We start from the raw sequence: 27,287 nt of genomic DNA, 5'->3' as shown, positions 1-27,287 counted from the left end.
GATCAAAAACGTTGAAATTGGCTCCAAGGACAGACTTGTGGACCGTCTTGGAATACTGTTGCAGCTGTAGAATCAGAGTGTAATACCACTCAGTGACCAGCAGATGTCTCCTTGCTCCACTAACGTATAACTGTAATGCTTTGCAATCCTGGCATCTACAGCACAAAATTGCGTCGATTTCAAAAGAAAAAGTGTTGGATTATGTTCGACGTATTTGTCCATTAATATTTTTCCTACCTTTGTGCAATTGCTATTTTTTTAAGAAGTACAGAAAGAGAATTATACGAGGAATGGACGACGGGACCTGTTGTAATGTAATAAATGCTTTGATGGGTTAATCCATTAATGATGAAATAACTTCCCAAACGTTCTCAGAAGATTGTTAAAAGGCGAGGCAAACTCTCGATGGAGGATCGATCTTATCCAAAAAGTGTCCGGCCGCGTATAGTTTATTAGGAGGAGTTTGTGTCTTAGCCGCTGCGCCCTCCCTCGCCACCTTCAGTATCATCATCATTCCCGCATCTTCCCGCAGCTCCAGCGATAATCTGTGGGGAAAGCTGGTCGGTTCAACATGGATCTGCTGAAGTTCATGCTTTTTGTAGGGATCTCTGTCTGCACAGTGAAAGGTAGGCACTCTCATTAATCAATTAACAACTTCCTTCCAGAGGCAGAGATGAAGATGGAGAGCAAATTTATTTGAAAGCAAATGATCGTGTGTGTGTGTGTGTGTGGGGGGGGGGGGGGGTATTTTCCCCTCCAGGATTTCTGCTTTTCTTGTTAGTAAAACGTTGCTGAGTTGATGTCCTGATTGAACACAACCAGTGTGTCTTATTTTATCTATACAATGTATCCCGTTCTTCAGAGTTAAATCTGAATTTTAAAACATTTAAATACATTAGGGAGTTAGTTCAAACTGTATTCATCTAATCTTTTTTCTGGGACCTGCTGGATTCAAGTCAAATAAAGAATGGAAAAACGAGGGGAAATATGCATTTGCAAAAAAAAAAAAAAGACTAAATGTTTAAACTAAAAATCTTTATAAATTCATCATCAGATCCTCATCCCACAAAAACATCATCATCCTGCTTTCCTGTGATTATAGTGTTGTAAGTTGCAGAACATCTATTAATGACATTGCAAGTTAATTTGCCACTATCCTGGCTTTATTTTTGTGAATTGATGAAACTGTGATGCAGCCAGGAAAGAAGTCACTCTCTCTTTTTTGCAGTTTTTTTTTTGTGCCAGCCCCATCAGCCCTTCCCCTTTCTAATGACCCTCTGAAGGCACTCCTGCTTGTTGTGGGTGTAAGTTTCAGTCTGTCAGCACTGAACTTGTTGCAACTTCTGCTGATGCGCTCTCTGTGTGACTGATTTAAAGAGGGACCTGCCTGCCTGCAGAGGACTACACTAATGAGTCACTAAGTCTGAAGATGTCAGCACCAGCATCTTCCTAAAGATGGCCTGTATGTTCTGGGTGACAGAAACGCAGATGCAAGCAGAGAGATGGCTGCAAAGCTCCAGCTTTAAAAAAAAAACAAGCAAACAAAAAAACAACCTTCATTATGGGATTGAAATTTTTTGAATAAAAACTTCCATCGTGTCATTTGTTGCAACGTCTGTAAGTCAGAAGGACATATTTAAATCGCCCAAACTCTTAAACTGACTTGTTTTGAATTTTGAATAGCAATTCACTAAGAGGCAATCACCCGTTGTTGCTCTTCAGTTTTACACTTTTCTGGCTCTTGTTCAAACAGACTTGAATGTTAGACAGATGGAAAGAAACGAGTGCATGCACATTGCTGCACACATAAATGCCCGAGCACGTCTTGGGTAAGTAAAGTCCTTGTCTTTCGTTCTGCTCTGCTGGGTGAATTTGATTATAGGGTAAAGAAGGATTTGCTTTTGTCCTTCTTTAAGTTTGAGCTGATTTCCAGCAACGGATCATGTAATAGTAAATTAGGAACGTCCGCTGTGATGTGAATGTTTCCGCATTGTACTACAGCAACCCACGCTGATTACACCTCGTTGATTCTCAGGGTGAAACTTGACTATGGTGGGAGCAGAGAGAGGAGGAAGCATCAAGAGGGTTTTTGTCCCCCACAAGCTTTCAGCGAATCTTTTATAATGAAAGAAGTGGATGAAAAGGGGAGACAGGAGAGACGTCTACCGGGAGCGCACTCTCAGCCAAATCATCAGGATAATGCGCTTCTCATAGGTGGTTTGGGATAATTGGGCAGTGGCCATTAGTGAAGTGAAAGGACGGTGCCAGAAACACTCCATAACTCAGGACAGGAAACGACAGTGTGTTAAAATGAGAGACAGGTCTGATTTGAGTTTTCACCGCAAGATGAATCGCATCCAGGTTTCGGAGGCGGATTGGTTTCCCTCGGTGTGTTTCAGCACCTTGGATGTGACGACGGTGACACCGACGGACCTTTGCACTTTGAATAGGCCACACGCTGAAATGTTACAGCCGAAATGCAGAGTCAAGCTGCATGTCGGTAACTTCTGAGTCAAATACAATCCTAAAATTATCTTCGCTTTTCTGTTTGTTTTAACCAAACCTGCGGATCCAACAAGACTTTGATAAAAAATAATTACCAGAAATTGAATTTGGTGCTTTTTTTAAGTGTGTTTTATTGAGGTTTTACTTAACAGAACAACACAAAGTGGATAACTGAAACTGAAGAATAATCATCAAATATTTTCAGTTTTTTTTCTTTTATAAATCTAAATCTGAAGAGTGCAGCATATCCCTCTAAATATTATTGTAAAAGCACTATTTACTGGAATCAAAGCTGCAAGACTTTTGGGGTCTGTGTCTTCACTTTGTCTATCTGGAGCTTCAATTATTTAGTTTTACAGTTTTGTGTACCCTGCTGTTGTCCTCATTTTCTGTGTATAGGGAAAACACATACAAATCTCGGTCATTTTGACCCGAGGACAACAGGAGGGTTAAGTGGTCTTTGACTAGACCATTCAAAGCCATGGATGTTTTGATCTAAACCATGAGACTGTAGCTCTTAGTGTTGAAATCTTAAATCTTCTGCAGCCTCAACAGGTTTTCATCCAGCATTTCCCTAAATTTAGCTTCATCTACTTTCCTGTCTCTGCTGAAATAATTCTTCACAGCTTTGTCATGTCTGGATTTCTCTTTGGTCCCCATGATGTCTGTTAGCTAATGCTCTTCAAAAATCTTCAGAGCCTTTCCCCGATCAGCTGCGAAGCGCTGAATTCTTTTTCATTTATCAGAGTAGAGGGGACTTCTGCTCTCTATGAAGTTTGAGGTTTAATCCTTTCAGTAGGTTTTCTGTAGCTAATGCATTTCCTCTTATCTCTGATAGACAGCTTTTGCTCTTGATCTAAAGAAATTGATTGAACGTGGACAAACAGCACAGTCTGAGCCACATAACTTAGTTTGTGCTGCTGACCTTCTGCGACAGTGTGACGCGTTCATGTCTTTATGCTTGCTTTCCAGCACATTCGGATTCTTTGGTGTAAATGGATCACAAGAATCCGTAGATGTTTTATACCTGTTTACTCTGGCTTTTTTTCAAGTTCTTTGCAATGTTCAACATTGAAAATTGCATCCAATCATTCCCGTCTTACTAGAAATACTATGTTTTCCCATCAGTGAAATGTCAATCTGCGTGATTGCAAAGTGAATCAAAAACATCGGCGGCTGTACATAATCATGCCAGAAGCAATGTAAATCAGAAAGGGAAGAAATGTTTGCAGAAAGCTGTTACGAAAGCAACACTAACATTACAACTGATTAAATTAAATTAAATGTTTACTCTTTTGATGTGCAGTGATTGCTTACTCTTTTCATCCTTGCTGAATTTAATACGACAAACAATGCACCACATTCAAATCTATTCACCCCATTCCACCAACACCATAGATGTATTACTCACTTTGAGGAGTGTTACAAATCTGCAGATCCTCGCGTTGTTTTTAAATATTTATTTATCTTCGTAAGACAAAAAATTTCTGATAGTGTTTAGGAGCGCAATTCTTATTGCTCGTTGTTTCTAAAACGAAAGAAATTTGAATATATGATGACATCTTGTCTTTTGGGTCCATCCTAAAACCACTATGGGATATATATTTGGTGAAACACTAATAAAAGCGTTCAAAATCAACATTGAACTTATGTTAAATGGGAATGAGCTAGACCAAAATTAAAAGGGTCTACATCGATAGTTACCAAACGTCAAAAAAAAAAAAAAGTCCAACTCACAAAATAACTATGAATAAAATTTGTTTCCAGAATATGGTGAAGTCAATTACACAGGGGTCTAATGACAACTCAAACCACTTTAACAGCATTATTGTTTATGTTTAATTGTAAATAAAGCAGAGTATTACTGGAAAGTTCATACATTCCTGCTTAGATGCTTAGATTGGATGTATTAAAAATATTACATCAAATCAAATTTTAATACAGAAAAATGGATTTAATGGAAAGAAAATGTAATACTTGCTTAAACTTGCTTGAAAATAACCTTCTCAAAAGGTTATTTTCAAAAGGCACCTTTAATCTGAACAAGTGTTCTAATTTTAAAAGTAACACTAGTTTAGTTTTTGAATAACAGCATAAATGTTCTTTATGATTGTCTCTTTTGTTGTTTGGGATGATTTCTGAAAATAATCTGTTGATTTGACTCCAAATGAGGATCCAAGCCTAACTTTGAGAACTATTGGTCTATTCTAGCTGATAATTAGTTTATGGTCCAGAAGCAATAATCTAACAAACCCTTAAACACACAGAACAACATCTATATCCAGTGACTAACTGAACCAAAGTCCTTCACATCATGACACTTTATCAATTCATAGCTTTTAGCACAATACGACCAGTTGACATGGTAACCTTTGTCATTTGTACGTCAGGTTGCTGGTTGAGGGCGCACAACAGTTTCTATTCATGAATGCCACATTTTTTTCCAAATGATAACAGTATGGCATTCAGGCTTCTATGAACCTGAATGGCATAAAAAAAGTTATCAGAATATATTATAAAAGGAAAACTGGCTGTGACCTTACGCAACATCTGTAATTAATAGAGTATTGATTAACTATTCGCTCTTTCCTTCTGCAGTTTCTCAACAAGGTCCATCTCAGCGCAAATTGTACAGTAATCTGATGACCGGGTACAACCCGCTGGAGAGACCGGTTTTCAACGACTCTCAGAGTCTCACGGTTTACTTTGGCCTCAGCCTCATGCAGATCATGGATGTGGTGCGTAAATGATCTGTTGCAATAAAAATATTCCTAAACTAGTCTTCTGTAGCAACTAACCCTCAGTCTGATGTAGAAATTAGAAACTAGAAAAATGGGAGAAATGTTATTTTAAAGTGTTGCAGGAAGCATGTACATGACAGAAATTTCCTTTAGAAGCATTTTAATACCAAAATTGCGATCTGTGAAGCTAGCCCGGTCGCTTACTTACTGTTTTCTGTTTCTGAAATGAGAGAAAACATTAAAGCAAACAGCACAAATAATGATTTATTAATTTATCAACAGGATGAGAAGAACCAGGTTCTAACAACCAACATTTGGCTTCAGCTGGTAAGTAGTTATTTTTTATGCATAAAAGTCACAGTAAAGATGAGGTGTATGTTTATGATTCAATAACAACATGCATACAGATTTTGTCACATTACGTCAGACTTCATTGAAATTTATTTGGATTTTATGGGACAGGTCAACCCATTTTTCAAGTTTAATTTTTTTTTTTTTTTTTTTTTTTTTTTTACAAAATGTATGGTATGTCTATGCTATCTTGCCCCTGAGGCAATTCTTTAATGAAAAACCAGCTGCACGTGTTTCCTACAGAAGAAAGTCTTTGTCCATTCATTTTGGCAAAATAGCTCAAGGTCAGTCATTTGACGTGGAGAGAATATGTGCATATGGACTTTGACTAGGCTGTTTTACCATATTAAAATCTGGTTTAAACTTTTATCTTGTCATCCTGGTTTTATTTTACCAGGTCACCTTTGTCATGTTTGCTGTATCTTTCTTGATTGTCCCATTTGAGCTTTCAAATCTCTGCTGCTTCTAGGTCTGTTCCCCTCCCCTGCATGTTTCGGGGACGTGAACACTTACGCAGGGCACTGTGTCATAATTTTCCTTAATATCAATTATAATGTGAATAGTTTTGCGATCCGAACCCACCTGAGCTTGCACAGGATGAGAGGGAAAGCTGCAGCCGACTCAGTTGTTAAATTATTTGCAGATAATTTCATACGAACAATTCCGCTTCTTCATTTAAGGCTTTATAGCTCTTTATGGCGCAAAATTACTCAACAGATTGACGTTTTATCTGCTGGGTATTTTAATCGGGGAGCATTCGAGACGTAGTTTGTTCACGTACTGGAACATAAATATGAATTCTGCTAAAATGCATTATTCACATTAAAATTTTAGCAGTCTTTTTTTTTCTTTTCTGTCCATCTTCCACAGGAGCAATAAAAGCCTTTCTCCCTTGTGTGGTGAAATGAAGTGTATGAACACTGAAGCTTTATTGCGGCTTGTCCGTTTTGTGACACCATACTTCCCTTCTGCTGCATCGTCAGCAAGCTCTCCCGATGCTGCTTGGCCTGATTTAAATCACTCTCTGGAATCACAGCAGCAGTGTGACACGCGCGCGCGCACACACACACACACACACACACACACACACACACACACACACACACACACACACACACACACACGCACACACACACACGCACACACACCCCCACACGCCACACACACACACACACACACACACACACCTTTGGATCAACGATTTGTTGGCACCGATTTAGTAATCTTGGTGAAAAACCCAAGAGAAGAAAACTTGAACCTCCCAAAGATGCATTCAATATCACAAGATAACTCTGAAAGCTCAAACTCGATCAAAGTGTTTCCATGAATAGATAATACATGCTTAGCCTTTATCTATTACCATAATATGCTTATTAATAGGCAATATGATTAAAAGTTGGCTTTCTTCAACTCAAACCAAAAATATGAATGTCTCTGAACTAATGTGATGCTGCATTGTGTTTAATCGGATCGCACATTCGCAAGCATTTGGGAAATGCTGCATTTTTGCGAGTAAGTTTCTCTGTGAAAAAAAGCTGTTTTAAACCAGACCAGTGAGTCTTTCAGCGTGCTGTACTCAGCCTTTAAACACTGACCTTTATGTCCTTTCATGCTGATGACAGCCATTGTTTGAACACCACGGTGTGAATGAATTAAAGTTGCACTACAGGGCAGATTTCGAAAAGGCCCATTATTAAAAGCTGTTTATTCAAGAAATATCAATAACGAGTGGGCCATGCAACCTGCGGTGCTCTGATCCTGTTACAGACTTTTAGGTTTTGCCTAAACGTGTCGACTTGATCGCATAAGCAAAGGGCTGCATAGAGCAGTGTTCTGTTAGATCAAATTTCTCAAACTGTTTGGATGATTGGATTTATTACGAGGCTCCCTTTAGAATGAATCAAAACTTCAATTGTTGTTTTTGGGTGAAATGATTTCGCCGCTTTGCGCAGATCGCTCCAATCTCTCTCTGCAAACATTCCCGGTGAATTAAAGTAATTGCATTGATCCCCTCACTTTTTCTCCTTCTGCTGTTATTATGCGCCGTTATTATGTCAAAATCTCAGCTGCTCTCCATATGCCAAACGTAATGACAAACATAATTTCTCCGAGACACTCTGCTGAAGATTAAACTCGGCTCCTGGTTGCACAAATTCGCCCACAAGCGTCGCTTTCTGTCGGGTTTAAAATGTCACTGCAGCATGAAGAGTTCTCTTTAATCCCAGGCTTATCGAAGTGGAGCCGCGCATATAGAGACCGTAGAGGGAACATGTGCCTGATGAATATGTTATGGTTTTACATTTCACAGTACTGGAATGACTATTACCTCCAGTGGAACCCATTGGACTACCCGGGCGTGACCAACGTGAGATTTCCCGACCATCTCATTTGGAAACCAGACATCCTGCTTTACAACAGGTTGGCTTTAAAACACCACACTGCCCGTCTCGTAGCTCTGTAAATCAGCGGTTCCCAAACGTTCAAGCTTTTGACTCAAAAAAAAACATGTAAATATAAGAGAGTCGTGACCCCTAGCTCTTTGCCGAGCATGCAGGCATTCTTACTGAGCCAGTTAAAAACGACACAATGGCAACGCAATCAGCATCAGCCAGTATGTTTACCAAAGTAAACGTTGGACATGTGTGCTTTGGTTTATTCTCTATTCACAATTCCATTAGTGAAGCTTCTGAAAGAGCTGAGTCCGGTGTGCGAGAGTCTTTTTAATTTTTTTTCATGCAGATAATATTGATGCAACACAAATTGGACATAAATTGAAGTCTGTTGATTAGCGCTGCATCATTTATTATCCTGGGACTAATTCATTGATGAGGTTGACCAAAAGTATGTCAGGATATGTTATTGTGCCACTCTGTAACATTTTGAACTTGAAGCAATTTCCGCATTTAATAAATTCAATTAAAATGTAAAATAAGAAGCTAGACGTTGGCCAACGCTATGAACACAGGATAGATCTGAAGTGGTAAATTAGGTTGGAGCATGCAAGTTTTGGCCATGTTGTTTTCCATCATTTTTCTAGACTTTTTGGGACTGCTCTTATGCTTTTTAGCTCACTTAAACAGATGATTATTGATTTTTACACGTCTTTGTTTATTAACCCCCAAAAGATCCATTTGCAGGCTGTTTTCAGCCACCAGATTTGTATTAAAAATGTGCTGCTGTTGCAAAGACTCTAACCTCTAAATTGACTCCCCATATAAAAGATCCACCACAATAGGCATGAGGTACTTTTTCCCACATCCTTTGTATTATTGCTGAAAGCTCCGTTTTGGGCTCATCTGACCAAAGCACACAGTGCCAGTTAAAGACCCCATTGCACCAAACTCCATGCATTTTTTTTTTTTTGATGATTGGGCAGAAAAGGTCTTTTTGCTGGCATGTTTTTTGAAACAACCAATTGACAATTAGATGGCATTTATTGGTTGCTACGCAGCCTCACAGACCCTAATGGCTCTCCATGCTGCCATTCAGAGCTTTTCAGATGCTTTTTCTTCCCTTATCAACGTCCTCATCGTGTGGCAACATATATCCTCATCTAGCCTTGATCCACTTATTCCAGTAAAAAGAAGAAAAAAAACTGTTATAGGTTCAGGTTAGAAGCTGTTTTCCTTGAAGCCTTTTCCCTTCTTATGAAGATTATATATTTGCATAACTTGAATGACATGCTGTCTTGTCGTTCCCATTTCGAAGAAGAGAAATTGGTATTTGTGTCACTCCACGTTTACGCAGCGCGGGAACAGGAAGTCGCAGATTAAAATTAAAATGTTTTAGCCACTCTTTTTAATGTCACTCACCATAACAGTAGCGTTCAGATTGACAGAAACGCTTTAGTTACGTTCATGTGAAATGAACTCCTATGAGTTCTGCTGGGGTTTGTGTTGAAGACAATTATTCCTCATGTGTTTCATCTCAGTGTGAGGTTATGCCACTGCAGTATTAATTGTGATGGGTCTCAAATATACTGTTTTTGATTAGGTTATGGTTTACAAATTTGTTGTGTTTTTTATTTTTTTTTACTTTTGAGCTTCCATTTTTAATTTGAACAAATTCATGACAGACTGATATATTTCTGCTGGATGGGTTCAGTTACATTTGTAATCAATCGATCCTGCTGATTCATTGTTCTTTTTATCCTCGGATCGTTCCAGAGCTGAGAAGCTCCGTGTTGACAGAAAAAAGTTTTTCTGCTGTGAAGTTTCATAAACACATATTAAGCATTGAAACAAAAACTAAGAATATAAAATTGATTCATTTTTCCAAAGCCACGACTCTCTCGTCATGGAAGCAGTTTTTAAGACAAGAACGTTACAATTCAAGGTTAGCTTTTTATATATTCAGGACCATCTAGATCCGTGATCTGGAGCAGTAAATCATCTTGACAAATGAATAAAATTCTATTAGAGGAGATAGGAGAAGGGGCTTTTATTATAGGTCCCTAATGGAAAGAGCTCCAGAGATCACCATTAATCAACGTTTAAAGGTTCTGAACAACCAAATTACAAGCACTCAACTAAGGGGAAAAATTGCCAGGCCTTATTTTTCATTGTGCTCAAAAGTCAGACGTTTTGGGGTCAAGCTCCTTTCTATTTTAACTTCGGTTTATCATTTCGTCATCGTCGGGCATGGGGTAGTTCATTTGGAAGTGAAATGTAGACGCTTTCGGGGAAAGTCGAGGATAAACGCCAGAGAGCTGTAATTAGCGCTGCACCTGTACCACAGCGATGTATGGATACGAACATCTGCTCTCAACAACTGAGTGTTTGAAGCCATGCTCTGGTTGCAGATGAAACTCTGACTGTGTCTCTGTGTTTTGTTTTTGGTTTTTTTATCCTGTGTGCAGTGCAGATGAAAGGTTTGATGCAACATTTCACACCAACATTTTGGTCAACTCCTCAGGCGCTTGTTCGTATCTTCCTCCAGGTGAGAATTTTAATCTCAGCTCGTTTGTCAGACCTTAACCATCAGCGGAAATTTGACATTATAGCTCCGGTGTTTCGTGTATCATTGTGAAAATATTCACAATATTCATCTGAAATAAGTTTCCTCTGCTTATTCATAATTAAACATTGTACTCTGCTTCTAATGCACAGCTTGATTGTGAAATAAGGTGCTGTGGTGCACTCTGGTTTCAGATCGTAGTGTTATTACTATAGCTGATTTATGTGGTTTTAAAAACAAAATATGATGCAATCTGTATGACATCTTTTCTCTACAAGCCTTTTGTTTTAAGCAAACAATTGCTGACGTCTGATCAGTCCGTGCAATGAACCTGCTGACCCCCTGTAAGAAATGCCAACTATAAAAATATTTTGCGTGCCTTATGATGGAATAATTGTACGCAAGGAGATGATGACTTGGAGGAGGGAGAATAAAATATTGCTCTAGTTTGAGAGAAAAAAGTAAAAAAAAAAAAAAAAAAGAAGAAGAAGTTTGGATCCTGTTACAGAAAACTGCTGAACAAATTGGGTCAAACTGAACTTCTGCTGCATCAGAAATTTAAAACGGCCCATCAAATATGTAGTGTGATCCACGCAGTTTTGATCATTAAGTTTTATTTTCTGCTTCAGTTAACTGGTGTCGCTTCAAGATAAAAAAAAAAACATCCCTCTACATGGCATCAGATTTGTAGTTCAGAGAGAAAGGTTGCCACTTGATTCAGTCATCTCTGGAAAATACATGCTTTTGTACAGTTAGCTGTCACATCTCAGAATATATTTAAATGTTTTATCGCGACATAGTCACCCAAAATGAATCCAGCTCAAAAAATTATGCTGGTTTTGAAAGTCATGTCAGTACCATCACGTTATTTACAATAGAAAGGGTGTAAAGGTAAAAGTTTACTTAAACCTTATCTACAGAATCTGACCTAAACAGCTTTAAGTTAATCCACCAAGCAGAATTATAATTTTTTTCTACCTCTTGATTCAAGTTCACTTTGGTCTCACAGGTTTGCAATAAACCTCAAGTGAGTTCAAAGTTCAATTATATATCAGACTAACCTCTGATGTCATCATTTATATAACAAAAACTAACCAAAGTGGGAGGGAAAAAAACAAAACAGCAGCTATAATAATGACAGTTTTTTTCTCTTCCACTCTTTCTTTATATTTTTAAAGATTAAAGTTTAAAATGTATGAATGTTCTGACCCTTGAAAAAAAGCTAATTCTTGTAGTTATGTACTTCTGCAAAGCTTAAGATAAATTGATTTAATTAGTTTGGAAATAAGTCATGTCAGCTCTGGAATAGAAGCAGACTGCCTCATAATTTGAGACTTCTGTTGTATAATTATATTGTCTGAGCTTCAAGCTTCAACTTTTTATATACAAGAAAAACATTAATTTATTAGGAAGCAGGTGTTAATTTGGTAAATGTGGCTCTAATGATCTGACTAATTTATTATTTATTAATTAATTTGATTCAAACAGACAATCAAAAGCAAATACAGAAAAAAGAGACCTGTAGTCTTGCCAACTGACATGGCTAATAAATACGTTTCAGATATTTCAACATCAATATTTAAAAGAAATCTTTAAACTCTGGCAGCATCTCAATCTTTGCTTTTAAATCGTTATCATGTTGGCTAAAATTTGCTGATAAAGCTCCGAAAACTAATTCTGAGTAATTCTCTTATATGTTGACTCGCCAGTATAATTAGCTGCTTAATGATTACCAAATGTCACAAACATGTCGTCAAAGAACTCATAAATTATTCCCAAACTTTTTGCAGAAATGTCTGATGTTAGTTTAAAACTGCCACTTTTCTCATTTCCTATCTCAAATAGCTGTGCTACTTTAAATGATCACTTGCTTATAGAAAGTTGATTTCTGATTCTATTTTTATTTCTCTCTTCTATAACACAATAATTGTATTTCTTTTAATTTACTCAACAGGAGACAATCAGAAGAACGAATTGACTGCACCTCGTGACATTTTGAGCCACACATAAAATAACAAATGTGGACTAAACTAAGTCAACAAAGTTTTAATATGTGCCTTTTAATTCTGTGTATTTTTGCATGATGTAATATAACTTGTAAGAACCTTTGACACACATCGATGCAGCAGTGCAGGAAGTGTTGGAACTACACTCTCCATGACGAAACTCTTTTCCGGATCAACATCTTGTAGCCTGGTTAAAGACACAACATTTCTCTAAAACCATAAATAACGCATGCATGCATGCCCAAACGCTGATTTACATAAGGAAACTTACTGAAACTGAAGGCCTCACTGACACAGCCAGTAATTACTGCTCCCCTTTGGCAGGCTCCTCTTCCCACTTTATCCCTTACAATGCAAAAAGCCTTGGCCTGCTCTGCTGCAGTATCTTAATCAATACCAACGTAAATAGCTCCATCACAGAACCTAGTCCGAATTGATTGCATCTGGCAAAAGCAAATTACCTCTCAACTTTACTCCAAATTGACCCTCTTTTAAAAACTGGCACAAAATAATGACGCGCTGCACGCGGCCACGTGGCTGTAACAAATGAATCAAACGCAAGCAAATGCGACCCGCAGCCTGCAGATAAATCATTAAAGTTTCCCGACATTTATTTTTACTATTGAGGGTTTTATGGCAGTGAATAAGAGCCGTTCTGTTTGTTTACCACCCATCACTTTTCATCTCCTCTCCATCTCTATCGTTTTCATTTCAGCGGGCGAGGGAAAAGATCTTGTTTACTGCCAGCATCTCATCTTTCTTAAATATGGATGGGAATTGCTGTGGCTGTCTCCAAGAATTAGTCTTCTCTTTTATCCTGTTGTCAATTTCAATTTTTTGGCTCTTTGCTGGATGGATGAAATCGTGACTCAATGTCTTCCTGGAATAAAAACTCTCTGCTGCCTCTCCTGTTGGTTTGGCATTGTTGTATCATTGCCATGTGGTTTTGTTTGTTTGTTTGTTTGTTTGTTTGTTTGTTTTGAATTCCCTTATTACGTTTTGACAGATCAGAGAGTGGGAAGAAATACTGGCTCTCAAAAGTTTACACACCCATGTCAAATGAAAAAAAAAATCAGAAGAAGAAAATAATTAATAAAAATAATTAAACCTGTATATTTCTGAAGTAGCACAATAAAATCAGTGATTTTGACTGCCAAAAAAAAATGAAGAAAAATCACAAAATCCCATATTTTCTTGTTCATGCAAGCAAGTACTGGGAGAATCCTTGAATTTTATCTTAGGCTGCTTATTTTTTCTTGTACTTGATGTAAAAGGAAGAATAAACATTGAACTAAAAACAAATGTTCCCAGTTAAACACCCAGGTTGTTGCAGATGTTGTTCTGTTTGAAATGTATTTCCCCTCAAACAGATTTTCTGGTTAGTTGTAAAAGTTACACCTCGTGATAAAGGAGGAAAAGGTGTTGAGGGACGACACACACTCTGAAGCAGCAGAGCAGGCGCTTTCTGTGCAGAGGCTATTAGTTAGTCTTCGACGCAGCCATCTGGGGTTTGGCGCCTAGCCTTGGGATCCTCGCTGCACGTCTTCTCTCCTTTTCTCTCCGCCTGCTTCCTGACTCACAGCTGTTTACAACTTGGCTGCAGAGAATATCAAGATAAAGTGTTTTATGTACATATATCCATTCAAGATCAAAGGGGTATTCTGTGTCCGTCACCACAAACAGGCATCTTCAAGAGCACCTGCTACATCGATGTCCGTTGGTTCCCCTTTGACGTCCAGAGGTGTGATCTGAAGTTTGGCTCCTGGACGTACGGAGGCTGGTCCCTGGATCTGAAGATGGTGGAGGCAGACGTCACTGGCTACATCGCCAATGGAGAGTGGGATCTTGTTGGTAAAAGGGTGGTCTTTTTTGTCATTACTCGGGGTTTTGCTTTTCATCACACTGCTGCTTTAACAGATTGTTTTTTTTTGTTTGTTTTTTTATTCACAGAGGTACCAGGTCGAAGGAACGAGCGTTTTTACGAATGCTGCGACGAGCCCTACCCTGACATCACCTTCACGGTGGTGATGAGAAGACGGACGCTCTACTACGGCCTCAACCTGCTCATCCCGTGCGTCCTGATCTCCACCCTCGCTCTGCTCGTCTTCCTCCTGCCGGCCGACTCTGGGGAAAAGATCTCACTGGGTCTGGGGAACCGCCGCACACACTCGCACCGACATACGAGCAAAATAGTGCAGATTTGCTCATTTAGAAACCTTTGCCGGTTGTCATCCGTCAGAGGAACATTAAAATGTTGAACACGTACTGTAAGAAAGTGCAGAACTGAAGTTTTAGAATAATTATCGGATGCCTTTCAAGTTTGGGTTTAGCTGTCTTTCATTAATTATGCAGAGTTGTCTGAAAACGCTAAGCCTGACTAAATCTTGCAATCTTCTGCAACTTTATAACCTGCTAAACTGAATATCAAAGATGTTTTTAGGAGTAGAAAGTACTTAAAAAACCCTACTCATTGCACAACCCAAAGTAACGCCACTTCTCTCCTTGATGTGACAGTGTAGAAACTGTAGAAAATACAAAAGCTTCGATTTTGTTTCGTATTCATCTTCGTGTCGTCTTCAACAGATGAGTGACAGGACGCTGAAATGAAGTGACAGAAATCAAAACAAATGCTCCACTTCTGTTCTGGTGTTACGGTTCAGTGCTGTTTTAGTGCAGAACTGTAATAAAACGTGGGTTCAGTCTGTGTCTTATTTGGCTTTGCTGCATCCTGAGTCACATTTCATCTACACCATTCAGAGAAAACAGTCAGCAGTTGACGGGTTATCAGAAGAGAGCCGTCGTTACAAGTTTTTCTTACTTCTGTCAGTTCTTCAAGTCAAGTTGAAGTTGCTATTCTTGGGGTTAAGTTAATTGGTGTACAGGTTTGTAACCAGAAGTATGGCCAGTCAATGTCCTGATGCAACATCGGATGTTTCAGAGACATATTTTTGGCATAAACATACACGGCTGTCAACGAAGCGCGTGTCATACTCTGCCTTTAATTGGGTTACTATTACGAGTTGTTGCATTGTTCATTTACTGTCTCACTGAACAAGACATGTCAACCAATGTTTTTATTATGACTACTGACAGGTGAAGATAATAACACTGATTACCTCTTCGTCATGGTGCTTGTTAATAGGGAAGATATTTTATTTAGTCCTTGGTGTTTTTTTGTTAAAAGGTAGTTTGCGAGGGCCGACTTGTGATGTCTAGATGGTTGTCTTTCTGTGGTCAGTATCTATAGAAACTGGTTCCAGGATGAAACTCTGAAAAAATAATGAAACAGCTACAGGTCTTGCTATATCTTAAACTGGGAAAGACTTTAATGCTGTTTATGAATGAAGGCTTTAGCAATGCAAAGTGTTTCACAGTCTCCTGCATGTAGGACAGCCGCTGGTCCAGGCGCGGAGCTATGGGGGGTTGCGGGTGTGGGTGCCCATGGGGGCCCGGGTCTGGAGGTGCCAGGGAGGGAGGAATGGTTTCAAGTCACTTTAATGTCTGATTATAGACGGAGAAAGTGCGCCCTCACCTGTTCAGAAAGGTGTATGTAATGTTGAAGTTACTGTCCCTCAATGGAATATTTAGAAGTCAGTCCCAGTGACTGTTTGACTCACAGTTTAGCTAATGCCAATGTGCTTCCTGGGTAAAAATGAAACGAGAAACGCAGCCCAAACCAGTTTTGTGTCCCAAAAAAAGTCTCAGACAAGACTTCGAACAACATTTCCCGATTGATAAGTTTGTTTTCTAATACAGTACGACAATAAGACACGTTTTTGAAAGTTCTGACAGTTTCTCTCATTTAAAAAAAAATGTGCACTGAGATGTAGTTCAGAAACATCCATCTCATAAATATAATTAGGTTTGGACTTTTGAAGCCTGTCAGACCTGTAATGTTGCTTTTTTTCATCCCTATTATTTTATGTCTTTTTATCCATTTTACTCCTACCAGACCTCAGTGCCGTTCCTTTCCCCCTCTTTTGAGTTTTTCTATTATTCCCCTCCTGTCAGGCGCCGCTCTATCCTGGCCTCCTGCCAGGCTGATTAGAACTGTGGCATGTTCACGCAACTAACCTATCGGTTAAAAATAGTCGAATAATTAAGTAATGTATGACCAGAGCACTTCAGACTTCGCAGCCGAGCCTTTTTATTCTTCTTTTCTCCATCAAAAACATCTTAATATCCCTTTCCACTTGTCTTGAGGGTAATCACCCATTCAGGCTGAACCACTGGTTTGTTATTCACTCACTTCCTTTGCAGCCTTGTGAGCTGAGCAGATAATCAACGCTGGCTGCCTGACTTAATTGTCTGATCAGGAAAACAGAGCAATCTCATCTCGGTTGTCACAGTTGAACTCGGAGCGTTATGAATAAGTGATTAAGGCTGCATGAAAGCAGGTTTTGTGGTTGAATAGTGATTTTTGTTGCCTGCGCTGTCTGCGGGAGAGAAGGGCGTTGATTTATGCGGCTTCCTCAAATACGATGCAGCTGGTTCCCATCATTAGCCGCGTTGCGGAGCCAGATGTGTGAACCTGTGTGTGTTTTATCCCCTCCCTCATATACATTCCCTCTGATGTGTTGATTGCTGGAGGAAATATGAAATGAGACTCGCCCGTTTCAAGTTGATGATAGACTATTATGCGGATCACACTGGAAAGCTTCTCATCTCAAACGATGGATCTCTGAGGAGCTGAAGCTTATGTTAAAACTGCCTGCTTGCGTCCTGGCACGTGTGCTCGTCAAACTGGAGTCAACGCATCGACCTGTCGACTCAATGGCTTTTTTATTAGGACGTTTTGAACACTTTTGAGCGATGGCTGCAGTAACTCAGCCACGAGAACGACCCCATTTAGCTACTGATGGTTCTTGGATGAGGCGTCCCCAGGGCGAGACGCTCCATTTGCTCCTCAACTCCCCCAGTCTGTTCGGCGTAAACTCCCAGTAGCTGTTCATTATAACTTATCAGAAACTTTTATCTGTTCAACGCCAGGTCGAAGACTTTGAATCAGAAACCAGTCTCGTGATTGTAATCCGCTAACAGTTGTTTACGTTGTGAAAACATAAAGATCATAAAAACATCATACTGTGAAAACCAATGACAGATGTTTCATTTTTGCAACGTGCCATTGTTAAAATCGTCCACGCACAAATGTGTTGGCAAATTTTACATTTATTATGGAACAAAAGCAAACCTAAACAGGTGAATTTTTTAAAACTTAGTGTTTCAGCTGTTTTGCAGTTTTTTTGGAAGTTTGTTCCAGATTTGAGGTACATAGAAATTGAATGCCTTATGCTGCAATGGTTTACATGATATATATTTTTTTGTTTCTTATGCACAGGGTGAGAATACAGGCTCAAATTATTCATGCTTGTGTATTTGACACATTTGACATTCTTCTTGAAGTTATTATTATAGATATTTTTGACTTGGTTCAGACCAACCCAGGTTTTTAAGAATATTCTTTTATTTGCCAAGAGGGATTTATCTTTCCAAAAGCTTAATCTTAGCCTGGTTAATCCGTTCAAAAGTTGCCTTAGTTCAGCCTTTAACAATTGGGATTTTTAGGAACAGCATCAAGAGAAGCAGCAAGGTTCAAATCTGCCATAAACTAGAGACTGCTGGACTGACAATCCTTCTGCTCACAGTGAAGCCAGTTTCTCACCACCGCCGGCCGGCTAAAAGGCTGCTGAAGAAAAAATAAGTTGTGTCTGTTCCAAACTCAGTGTTTAAAACTTCAACTGAGTTTTAAACACTGAAATTTCCATGTGAAATTTGCTGCTTTTCACGTGGACAGATCAAACACCTTCTAGAGTCGTGTTTTCCAGTTAGACATGACAAAAATGCAGCTATTTGCCACAATTAGCAGAATGTCATAAGAAGTCAAGATGAAGCTTTCAACTCCAAGGTCTTAATTCTTCTTAAAACTAATTCAAAAGGTTGTGACACCTTCATCATTGCAAGAGCCGTCTGGATGCTTTTTGTCACATTCGCACTGAGATTTGCTTTTCCTTCCCAGGCATTACAGTTCTGCTCTCCCTGACGGTCTTTATGCTGCTAGTTGCAGAGATTATGCCTGCCACATCAGACTCAGTGCCTTTAATAGGTAAGTCCAGCTGAAGTTGAAAGCAGCTGCTACGGTTGTCAACCGCGATCAATGAAAAGGCCCCGGTGAAAACCCCTGTCATCTTTTTTTTATTTCATTTTTTTTTTTATGTGTTTCTTCGAAATCACAGTGTGGCCAATTTGAGCAGCCACCCAGGATTTGGTCATTCCTTTAATTCAGAGATGAGTCATCCTAGGTGATGTTTCTGCAATACACAGAGAAAGCTTTCCTCTTTCCATTTGTGTGAGACTCATGAAACTCCAGACAAATCTAACTCGCGAAAGAGGTTTTGAACTTTTCTATAGTTTGTCACATTTCCACAACAAATTTAAGAGGTCAAGCCGAAGAGGCTCTCAACTTTGATGTGAAAGAGAAACAGGAACATTTATTTTACATTTTTTTAATGCACAACACTTTTCAGATTGCTGTGCATTAAAAAATGTAAAATAAATTTCATTTCCCTTTTCCTCAATGCTTTGTAAAATCACTTTCGGCTCCAGCTGGAATTCTTTCAGGTCAAATACTGGTTGGTATTTTTCTAGGATCTTTATTTATTTGTAATGCGAAATTATTATTGAGTGGTTCTTAAATGTTAACATTTAATTTTCCCACAAAGCAGTCTCATTTGATGCTTTTTTTCACCCTTGTAATTGTTATCTCAGCTGGCTTCTAACGCAGCTTTCTGGGTCTTCACTTCTTCCTTTCCTCAGCTGAATACTTTGCCACAACCATGGTCATTGTTGGTCTGTCTGTGATTGCAACTGTTTTGGTCCTGCAATATCACCACCATGATCCTGATGGAGGAAAGATGCCAAAATGGGTGAGTCTTCCGATTTTTATTGTTGCTTACAATCTGTGTGGTATTTCTTTTACAATGATTACATTTACATTTTAACGAAGCTGTTTTTACTTCAGCTGTTGACAAAAATAATGATTGCACACAATCCGGGCACTACCTGAGGACGACTCAGGGTCTGACATTATCATCACTGTCGTCGATGAAAACACAAATTGTGTAGACTCAGCAGAACCATTGCATACAACTTGTAAGGAAATAATGTTTGGCCTTCATTATTCTGTGATCTGGTAGACCCGTGTGATCCTGTTGAACTGGTGTGCCTGGTTCCTGCGCATGAAGCGACCCGGTGAAGACAGAGTGCGCTCAGCCTGCCACAACAAGACCCGACGGAGCAGCCTGACCAGCATGGACCTCAACGCCAGCAGCTCTGTCTCCCAGTCCACCAACGGCCACATGCTCTACGTCGGCGTCCGCGGCCTGGAGAGCATCCACTGCTCCACAGCCGCCACCTCTCCCGATTCCGGGGTCCTCTGCGGGCGGCTGATCGGACGAGCCGGCGAGGACGAGTTGCTCCTGCCGTCAAGTCAGAGCCCCAGCATGGGGTACATGGAGCTGGAGCTGGCCAAGATCCTGGACGAGGTGCGGTACATCGCCAAAAGGTTTCGTGACCAGGACGAGGACGAGACCGTGTGCAACGAGTGGAAGTTTGCCGCGTCTGTCATCGACAGGCTTTGCCTCATGGCTTTCTCTCTCTTCACCATCCTCTGCACCATCGGGATCCTCATGTCGGCACCCAATTTTGTAGAAGCCATTTCCAAAGACTTTTTTACATGAGGAGATTGAAGTAAAATTTGATGGTAAAAAAAAAATCTGGCACCCTGCTAATGAAATGATGTATAAATTCACAGGGCAGTAATCTGGATACAGCAATTTCTTCTGTTTACAAATGCGTATATTGATAAAATGTTCACGGTTTCTCAAAACTGAGTGAAATTAAAAATCAGTCTGCAGTGTGAAAATAATGAAACAAATCCATTGCATTGACACCACCTCACACTTTGAAGAAAATAAATGCTATCTCTTTGGACTGTCTGACTATAAATCCAATTGCTATCATTAGTGTAATTTGTGAATAATGTTTGCTGTGCGACTTCTTCATTGTAATGTACAGTTTTGCTAAAACATAATAGCAGTCCAACATTACAGACCAGAAATATTGATATCTACATGCCATTTTACCAGAAGGTGTAGAAGAGTAATGGAAAACCTGCAGCACTCATCACCTGCAAGTTGGTGATAAGCTATCAGCAATTGGATGAGGAGGTGGGGGGGTTGCGTTCAAACAGTTTTGTTTGAAACATTTGGATTACTACATACGTTACATTATTTAAAAGCCCTTAACTCTCACCCCAAAAACACTTAAGTGTAAGTCAGTGGGTCCATGGGGACAACGGTGTCCTCGTCACAGTTAAGGGGTTAACATCTTCAGCCCAGGATGTCCCCCCCCAAAGTTTGTCAGTGCTTCTCACAAGCAGCTTGGCTTCACATTGGTGTTTTCTGATCATCACAGTTGTCATAATTAACTATCAGCTTATTTAGCCAACATGAAGATGAACATTTTGCTGAATCTTAGCTACCTTGTCTAGTCAGTGGTCCATTGGCACAATAATTTTTTGTTTTCTTCAGTGTCTTTTTGATATTGGCTAACATTTTAAGATCATTGTATTGTTTTCCGTGTTTCATTATATGCTCTCCAATCCGCTTCTTGAAAGAGGAATGGACTAAAACCATCAGGAACAACTTTTGATGACTTCATCCTTAGTTAGCCAGAAAAACACATTGACTGGCCTAAAGAAAAATGCCGCCAATCGTTTATTTTAGAACTGATAAAACCAACATTGTTCCTTCTGAGTCTGGAAAGCCTGTCTGACCAATTCTGAGGAATTGTGGTGTCTTGCCTGTTTATCACACATCACTGCATATCGTGGTTCAGTTTGAATTCATAAACGTGCCAGAAGAGGCTTTGTTGTCTTCTGGCAAAGAGGAAGTGCTCTTGAGATTGATGTTTCAACAACATAGTGACCCCAAACACACCAGTAAAACCAGCAGCATCATGGTCCCAAACCAACAACATAATGTTATATAACAGCCAACCCAATGCCTGGACCTTAATTCAACAAAAATCATGTAGGGTGACATCAGACATGCTGCTTCAGTGGTAAAACTAAGATATGTAAGATTGTGGAATAGAGTCCTATCATCCTGGCTTGTAATAGCTGTTCACTGGTTCCAGACGTTGGTTGTTCATTAAAAACTGATGTGCCACAGTTTTCAGAAGCAGCAGCCATCCAACTCAATATTAGCTCATTAATTCGCAGGAAAGCTTAATTTTCAGCCATTTTCAGGACATTACATGATGAAAATGAGTACCACTCCAGTTATTAAATAGCAATGCAGGCTCTGCTATTTTGTTGAGCAGCGTAATGTTCCGTACCTTTACTTTCTATATACTGAGAATAAATTTGATGCTTTTCTTAACGCGTTGATTTAAAGCAGAATGTTAACAGTGTTTGCAATGCTTTTGTGTGCTTGGAAATAGTGGCTATTATAAGAATAGTGAAATTTACTCTTTCTTTTTACTCTTTCTTTTTTTATCATACTGCTATCAGTTTTAACACAACTGTACATTGGGTATATGATATCTATAAAAGCTACAGTATCTTGCATCATGTAGATATTCAAAACTGAAGTAAAAAATTGCAATGTTGTTTGCCTTTCTATATACATAAGCTCCTTGCTATAGTCTATTTTTAATTGTCGTTTCAACATAATTTTATTCTAGGACTTTATTGACGTCAGAATGATCGACTTTGTTTTATCATTACATTTCAGTGTTTGCTTTGTTCACTGAACAATTTAACAATAAATGTTTTTTTTTCTTGAAACTGGAGTCCTTTATTAGTACTGTACCTTTAAAAATGATTTAGATTTACACTCCACATTCCATATATAAATGAAACCAGGAATTTGAACTTTTGCATACTGAAAAAGGAAAACTAAGAAAGTGAGATTTTTATTTTCTGTTAGTTATAAACAAGGCTTCAATGTAGTGAGACATATTGAGAGCGAGTGCCTTCATTAAATCAGGAGGTTATTTCAGCAGTATCCTCTGTAAATTGCTTCAAAGGGTGTGAAAAAGGTACTGTGTATTGCTATGTCAGAGCAAAATCTTAAATACTTAACATTAAAAGAAAATGTTTATACTGTATGCCCTTGGCACAAAAAAAAAATAGCTGGCAAAACAAACCTGCCATCTTGTGGCTGTACGTAACAAATACAGCCATAAAAAAAAAATTAAATAATCTGTAGTTTGTGGATCCTTATTAAAGGAAAATATGCTCTTAGGCTATAATTTATGAAAAGTTTCAGATTGCTAAATGTTCCACGTGAGACCCAACAAACAGGAAGGCAATCTTTAGGTAAAAACTCCGGTACGTTTTGGTGGGAATTAGGACTGCTTCCGAGATCCGAGTAATTTGGCCGTGATTGTTGTCACTGAAAGCTTTTCCCTAGTACAATTTTTTTGCTCCTTTTGTGTACAGGAACATTTTCATTTTATTTAGTGTTTATTTATTGTAGAAAGAAATGTAATAATCCCAGTTTATGTATCTTATATATGCCAATATGATTTTAGATTCAAATGAGGTTACTGTGATGGAATATAAAAGAGAAAAGACAAAAATCCAACGTACTTGATGGTCACACGTTTTAATTTTCAACAAATTTGTCAGATTGAATCGGCTCAGTTGCGAGCGACACTGTGTGCGCCATCAATATCTTTCCGACTAGAAACTTGTTCACGAATTAAACGTTAGATTTGGTGTCTTGGTGTTTTTCTTAGCTCGCTTTAGCTGCATTATTGGTGAAATGTCTGAAGCCTTGTTGCAGTGGTGCGTGGACCAATTACATCACAAATTTGGCTTGGAGGCATGTGAAGACATTGTCCAGTAAGTGTTAAATATTTCCTTTAAGACTGTCTATCACAAGCTGAAAGCTAGCTAATGGAATGATGGTGCTTTACTGATATGGCCTATTAATAAAAATAGGTTCTGTGTAAAGGGAAATTACGTGAGTAGACGTTTTGTTGTGACCATTTCATGTTTTATTATTATTATTTTCATTACTGTAACAGCTGTCTAACACGTTTATCAGCTATCTTCCAGCTAACAGTTAGCCCCTCATTTCTGAAAGTTCGGCTTTTGTTTAATCCGTTTAAAAACTTCATATCTCTATGAACATTTATTGACTGTCATCACTAAGCTGATGACAGTCCTGTACCCTCTAGCTGTATTGTTGCCATTAGTGTTCAGGCTTTTCTACTTCAAAAATAAAATGTGATGCAGTGTGAAATAGTTACATTTCTTAACTTCTGTTGACAATCACCTTGTAAGATTAAGAGAACCAAGATCATTTTTAAAATATACCTATTGTACCACGCAAAGTAAAAAAAAAAATACCCTTCTGCCTTACATATCTATAATAACATCCAGTACAAATTCTCTCTCTTGCTTCATAAATCTTTTAGAACTAGAAAAAAAGGAAGCATAACTTTTAATGAAAAATTGTAAGATTATCAACTTTAAAAAAAAAAACAATCTCTATGATCTCCCAGGTACATTCTCTCCATCGAAAAACCTGAGGAGATCGAGGAGTACGTGGGTGATCTTCTGCAGGGCACTGATGGAAAAAAAGGCCAGTTTATAGATGAGCTCCTACTCAGATGGAAGAAGAGTCAAAGACAGAGTGGGGATACAGCCGGTCTTTTCCTTCTCAAGGAGTCCGCTTCACCAGCAGGTAAGACAATAAGTATCCAGTTAACTTGTTTCTCAAAAGAAATTCTACTCTGTCAACCTGCAGTTACATTAAAAAGAGCGAAAGAACCTATGAAAGCTAACCTGAAACATTAACATCTTTTGTTTCTTAAATTTATGTTATTGTTTTTACAGATATGCAAGACACCACCAAAGATACCCAGAAGAAGTCCAAGCGTAAAGGACGTAACAAACAGGAAGTGGTGACTGCGAGCCAAACGGAGCCTGAACCAGAGCCAGTGAAAACCCCAATGGATCTGATGAGGGTGAGCACACATCTCTGTTTTCTTATATGCTTTATTTTTATGCTTTAGTTACTTCCGTTAGTATATATATATATACATATACATATATATATATATATATATATATATATAAGTGGTTAACAGTTGACTATCAGCTGATTGGTCAATGTCTTTCCAGGCCCAGGAAAACAGCAACACTTCTTCAACTAAGAAGAAAACCAAGTTCGTCAATCTCTACGCTAAAGAGGGTCAGGACAAACTGACTGTCCTACTACCGGGTCGGCACGCCTGCGAGTGCCTCGCCCAGAAGCACGCGCTCATCAACAACTGCCTCAGCTGCGGGCGAATTGTGTGCGACCAGGAGGGCTCGGGACCCTGCCTCTTCTGTGGAAGCCTGGTGAGCAAATTTAGCTCCAGTAACGTTCCTAGCTTTTAGTTTTTAACAATTAATTAATTAATTTTTTTTGTGTGTGTCTTTATTTCAGGTTTGCACTAGAGAGGAGCAAGAGATTCTACAGCGAGACTCCAACAAAAGTCAAAAACTCAGAAAGAAGCTTATGGGAGGTGAGAACCCAAGCTTCTCAGACTGAGCTCAAGAAATATCACGTTTCTAAGTCGTGTCATCTGCAAAAATTGTTGTTTTTTTTATATGTCGTTGCCAGATGCTGGAGAAAGGGAGCTTCTTCCACATCAGGAAGCCAAAATGAAAGCCGGGCTGGAGAAAGCAGTTCAGCACAAAGACAAACTGCTGGAGTTTGACAGGAACAGGTACGTATCTTAAAACGCTCAGAAATGAGCAGGTTTACTGCTGTGAACACATGCCACCTGGTCAAAACCCACCCGTTTTAATTCACTGCCCCCGTTCAACTGCAGTGTCAGGAGGACGCAGGTGCTGGACGACGAGTCAGATTACTTTGCTGCCGAGTCCAACCAGTGGCTGTCGCCCAATGAGAGAGAGAAGATGAGGAAAATGGATGAAGACCTGCGAGAGCTTCGCCACGCCTCTCGTAAGGACAGGAAGATCACTCTGGATTTCGCTGGCAGACAAGTCATCGACGAGGGGAACGATATGAACGAGTATTACAGAAAGTAAGATCGCTTGACTGCGCTTTTATGTTTTATATTGGCTTGAAACCCAAATAACAGAAACATTTAACATTTTTGGAATTGTTTTTTTTTTTTTTAGGCTGGATGAGACCCTCAAAAACATGAACAGTGGGTCAACGCCACAGACTCCTGGAGATCCTGAAAGAAGAAGTGGAAAGCAGAACCGCAGAGAGCTGGTCAACCCGAGCATTATGCAGTCTGCGCCAGAAGTAGGTCGCATTAAAAGGACAAAGTAACTAGATAAAGGCAGTTATGTTGTTTGTATTTTTAGAAAATGACCTGGTAAGCAGTGATGATTACGGCTGCACAGTGTATCACACTCTGTTGTTATTTCGATCCATGTGTTTGATAAGATGCATGTCGTGTAAAGCTGCTTGAGGAGCAAAAAATGTTGGTTATTTATTTGAGTACAATGCATTCAGAATCTGCGTCAGAGATGCTGTAAGTTTGGTCACGAATATTGCAGCATTTTAAATGTCTTAGAAGATTTAAGAAAGTGATCAGAAAGTATTTAGGAAGCTACAGCTAAACTGTTTCGATGCCATAACAGCAGACGCTGCACATTTCCCATATATTGATTTTTAAACACCTTAGTGGTGCATCAGAGAGAGGAGTTGCTACCTCAGATAGCTCTTAGCGTGGCTAATTTAGTGAGCAGAAAAGGGATTTCTAAGTTTCCACTTGGTTGATCATCAATCAGGTCTCATAAAACTGAAAATCTGCCAATTTATCAGTGGATCTCTGACGTGAAAAATCCTTCTTGACCTATAAGAAGGACTTGTAATACATTTTGGCATTTTTTGTATTTAATTTTAAACCTAGTGGGTGGACATTGGAGGCAGGGAACGCCAAAAGCAACCCATGGAGCAGAGGAAAAACTTGACGGAAGAAAAAGGAGGAGAGGAGCGCCACAGGTTGAGACTCCAAGACAAAGAGCTGCAGGAGATTTCTGACGGAGGCTGGTGTCTGAGTATGCATCAGCCGTGGGCCTCACTGCTGGTCAAAGGCATTAAGAGGTAAACAAGGACAGATATACATCTTTCAAAATAAGCAACGCCTTTTATTTAGTACCTATTAGAAAAAAAATGTATACACTCAATGTTAAAGATTTTGCATCTTGTGTGAATGTAGGGTAGAAGGTCGCACCTGGTACACGTCACACAGAGGTCGCCTTTGGATCGCTGCTGCAGCCAAAAAGCCCACAGCTGAGGAGATCGCTGAGGTGGAACAAATGTACCGCCACATCTACAAGAGAGGTACGACTAAGTTATGACAGAAATAACTCAAAAAACACTGGGTTGATCATAATTACTAATAGAATTTGTTTAAGTGTTCAGGATCATTGAAAAGCTCCTGAAGCAAAATAAAACACAAACAAAAGAAACGGGTATATCTTTAAACAGATGATGTTTAAAAGCCCCTAAACGCCAGTAGAAACATGTTTAATTCACAACTGTGTTTGGGTCAGAGGTTGAGGTAGATAAGTATTTTATGCCTCAATATTTCTACTTGTTTTTCACAGGAAAGTTAAAAAAATAAATATTTGTAAATAATGTAGCAGATGGTTCTTATTTTAAGTAATTTTTTCTTTCCATAGACAAAA

The 27,287-nt window shown here is 39.1% G+C and overlaps 2 protein-coding genes across 3 annotated transcripts in view; both read left to right on the top strand.

Moving 5' to 3' along the window:
* Positions 1-159: 159 nt before the first annotated feature.
* chrna7a (cholinergic receptor, nicotinic, alpha 7a (neuronal)) lies at positions 160-22,406 on the top strand. Of its 2 annotated transcripts, none has more exons than XM_008404677.3 (10): positions 160-626; positions 5,104-5,243; positions 5,529-5,573; positions 7,906-8,015; positions 10,456-10,535; positions 14,243-14,410; positions 14,510-14,704; positions 18,576-18,662; positions 19,373-19,482; positions 19,753-22,406. In XM_008404677.3, exons 1-10 carry the CDS (start codon positions 572-574, stop codon positions 20,293-20,295), a joined length of 1,533 nt encoding a protein of 510 aa, XP_008402899.1. In that variant the 5' UTR covers positions 160-571; the 3' UTR covers positions 20,296-22,406. The 2 variants fall into 2 exon arrangements, with proteins under 2 accessions (XP_008402899.1, XP_081461166.1); XM_081605040.1 differs by lacking the exon at positions 160-626 and adding an exon at positions 1,724-1,829.
* An 884-nt stretch (positions 22,407-23,290) lies between these two features.
* Positions 23,291-27,287, top strand: part of trip4 (thyroid hormone receptor interactor 4) — an 83,562-nt gene continuing 79,565 nt past the window's right edge. The window contains exons 1-10 of the mRNA XM_008404679.3: positions 23,291-23,468; positions 24,134-24,315; positions 24,468-24,598; positions 24,756-24,974; positions 25,063-25,141; positions 25,240-25,345; positions 25,451-25,666; positions 25,764-25,893; positions 26,507-26,700; positions 26,816-26,940. Of these exons, the coding sequence (XP_008402901.2) occupies positions 23,389-23,468; positions 24,134-24,315; positions 24,468-24,598; positions 24,756-24,974; positions 25,063-25,141; positions 25,240-25,345; positions 25,451-25,666; positions 25,764-25,893; positions 26,507-26,700; positions 26,816-26,940 (1,462 nt within the window). The 5' untranslated portion in view covers positions 23,291-23,388. The remainder of the gene's footprint in view (positions 23,469-24,133; positions 24,316-24,467; positions 24,599-24,755; positions 24,975-25,062; positions 25,142-25,239; positions 25,346-25,450; positions 25,667-25,763; positions 25,894-26,506; positions 26,701-26,815; positions 26,941-27,287) is intronic.

This window comes from Poecilia reticulata, chromosome 3 (assembly GCF_904066995.2).
Source record: "Poecilia reticulata chromosome 3, P_reticulata-male-v2, whole genome shotgun sequence".
In the NCBI taxonomy this organism is placed as follows: Eukaryota; Metazoa; Chordata; class Actinopteri; order Cyprinodontiformes; family Poeciliidae; genus Poecilia; species Poecilia reticulata.
This window is presented reverse-complemented; position numbering and strand designations above follow the sequence as displayed.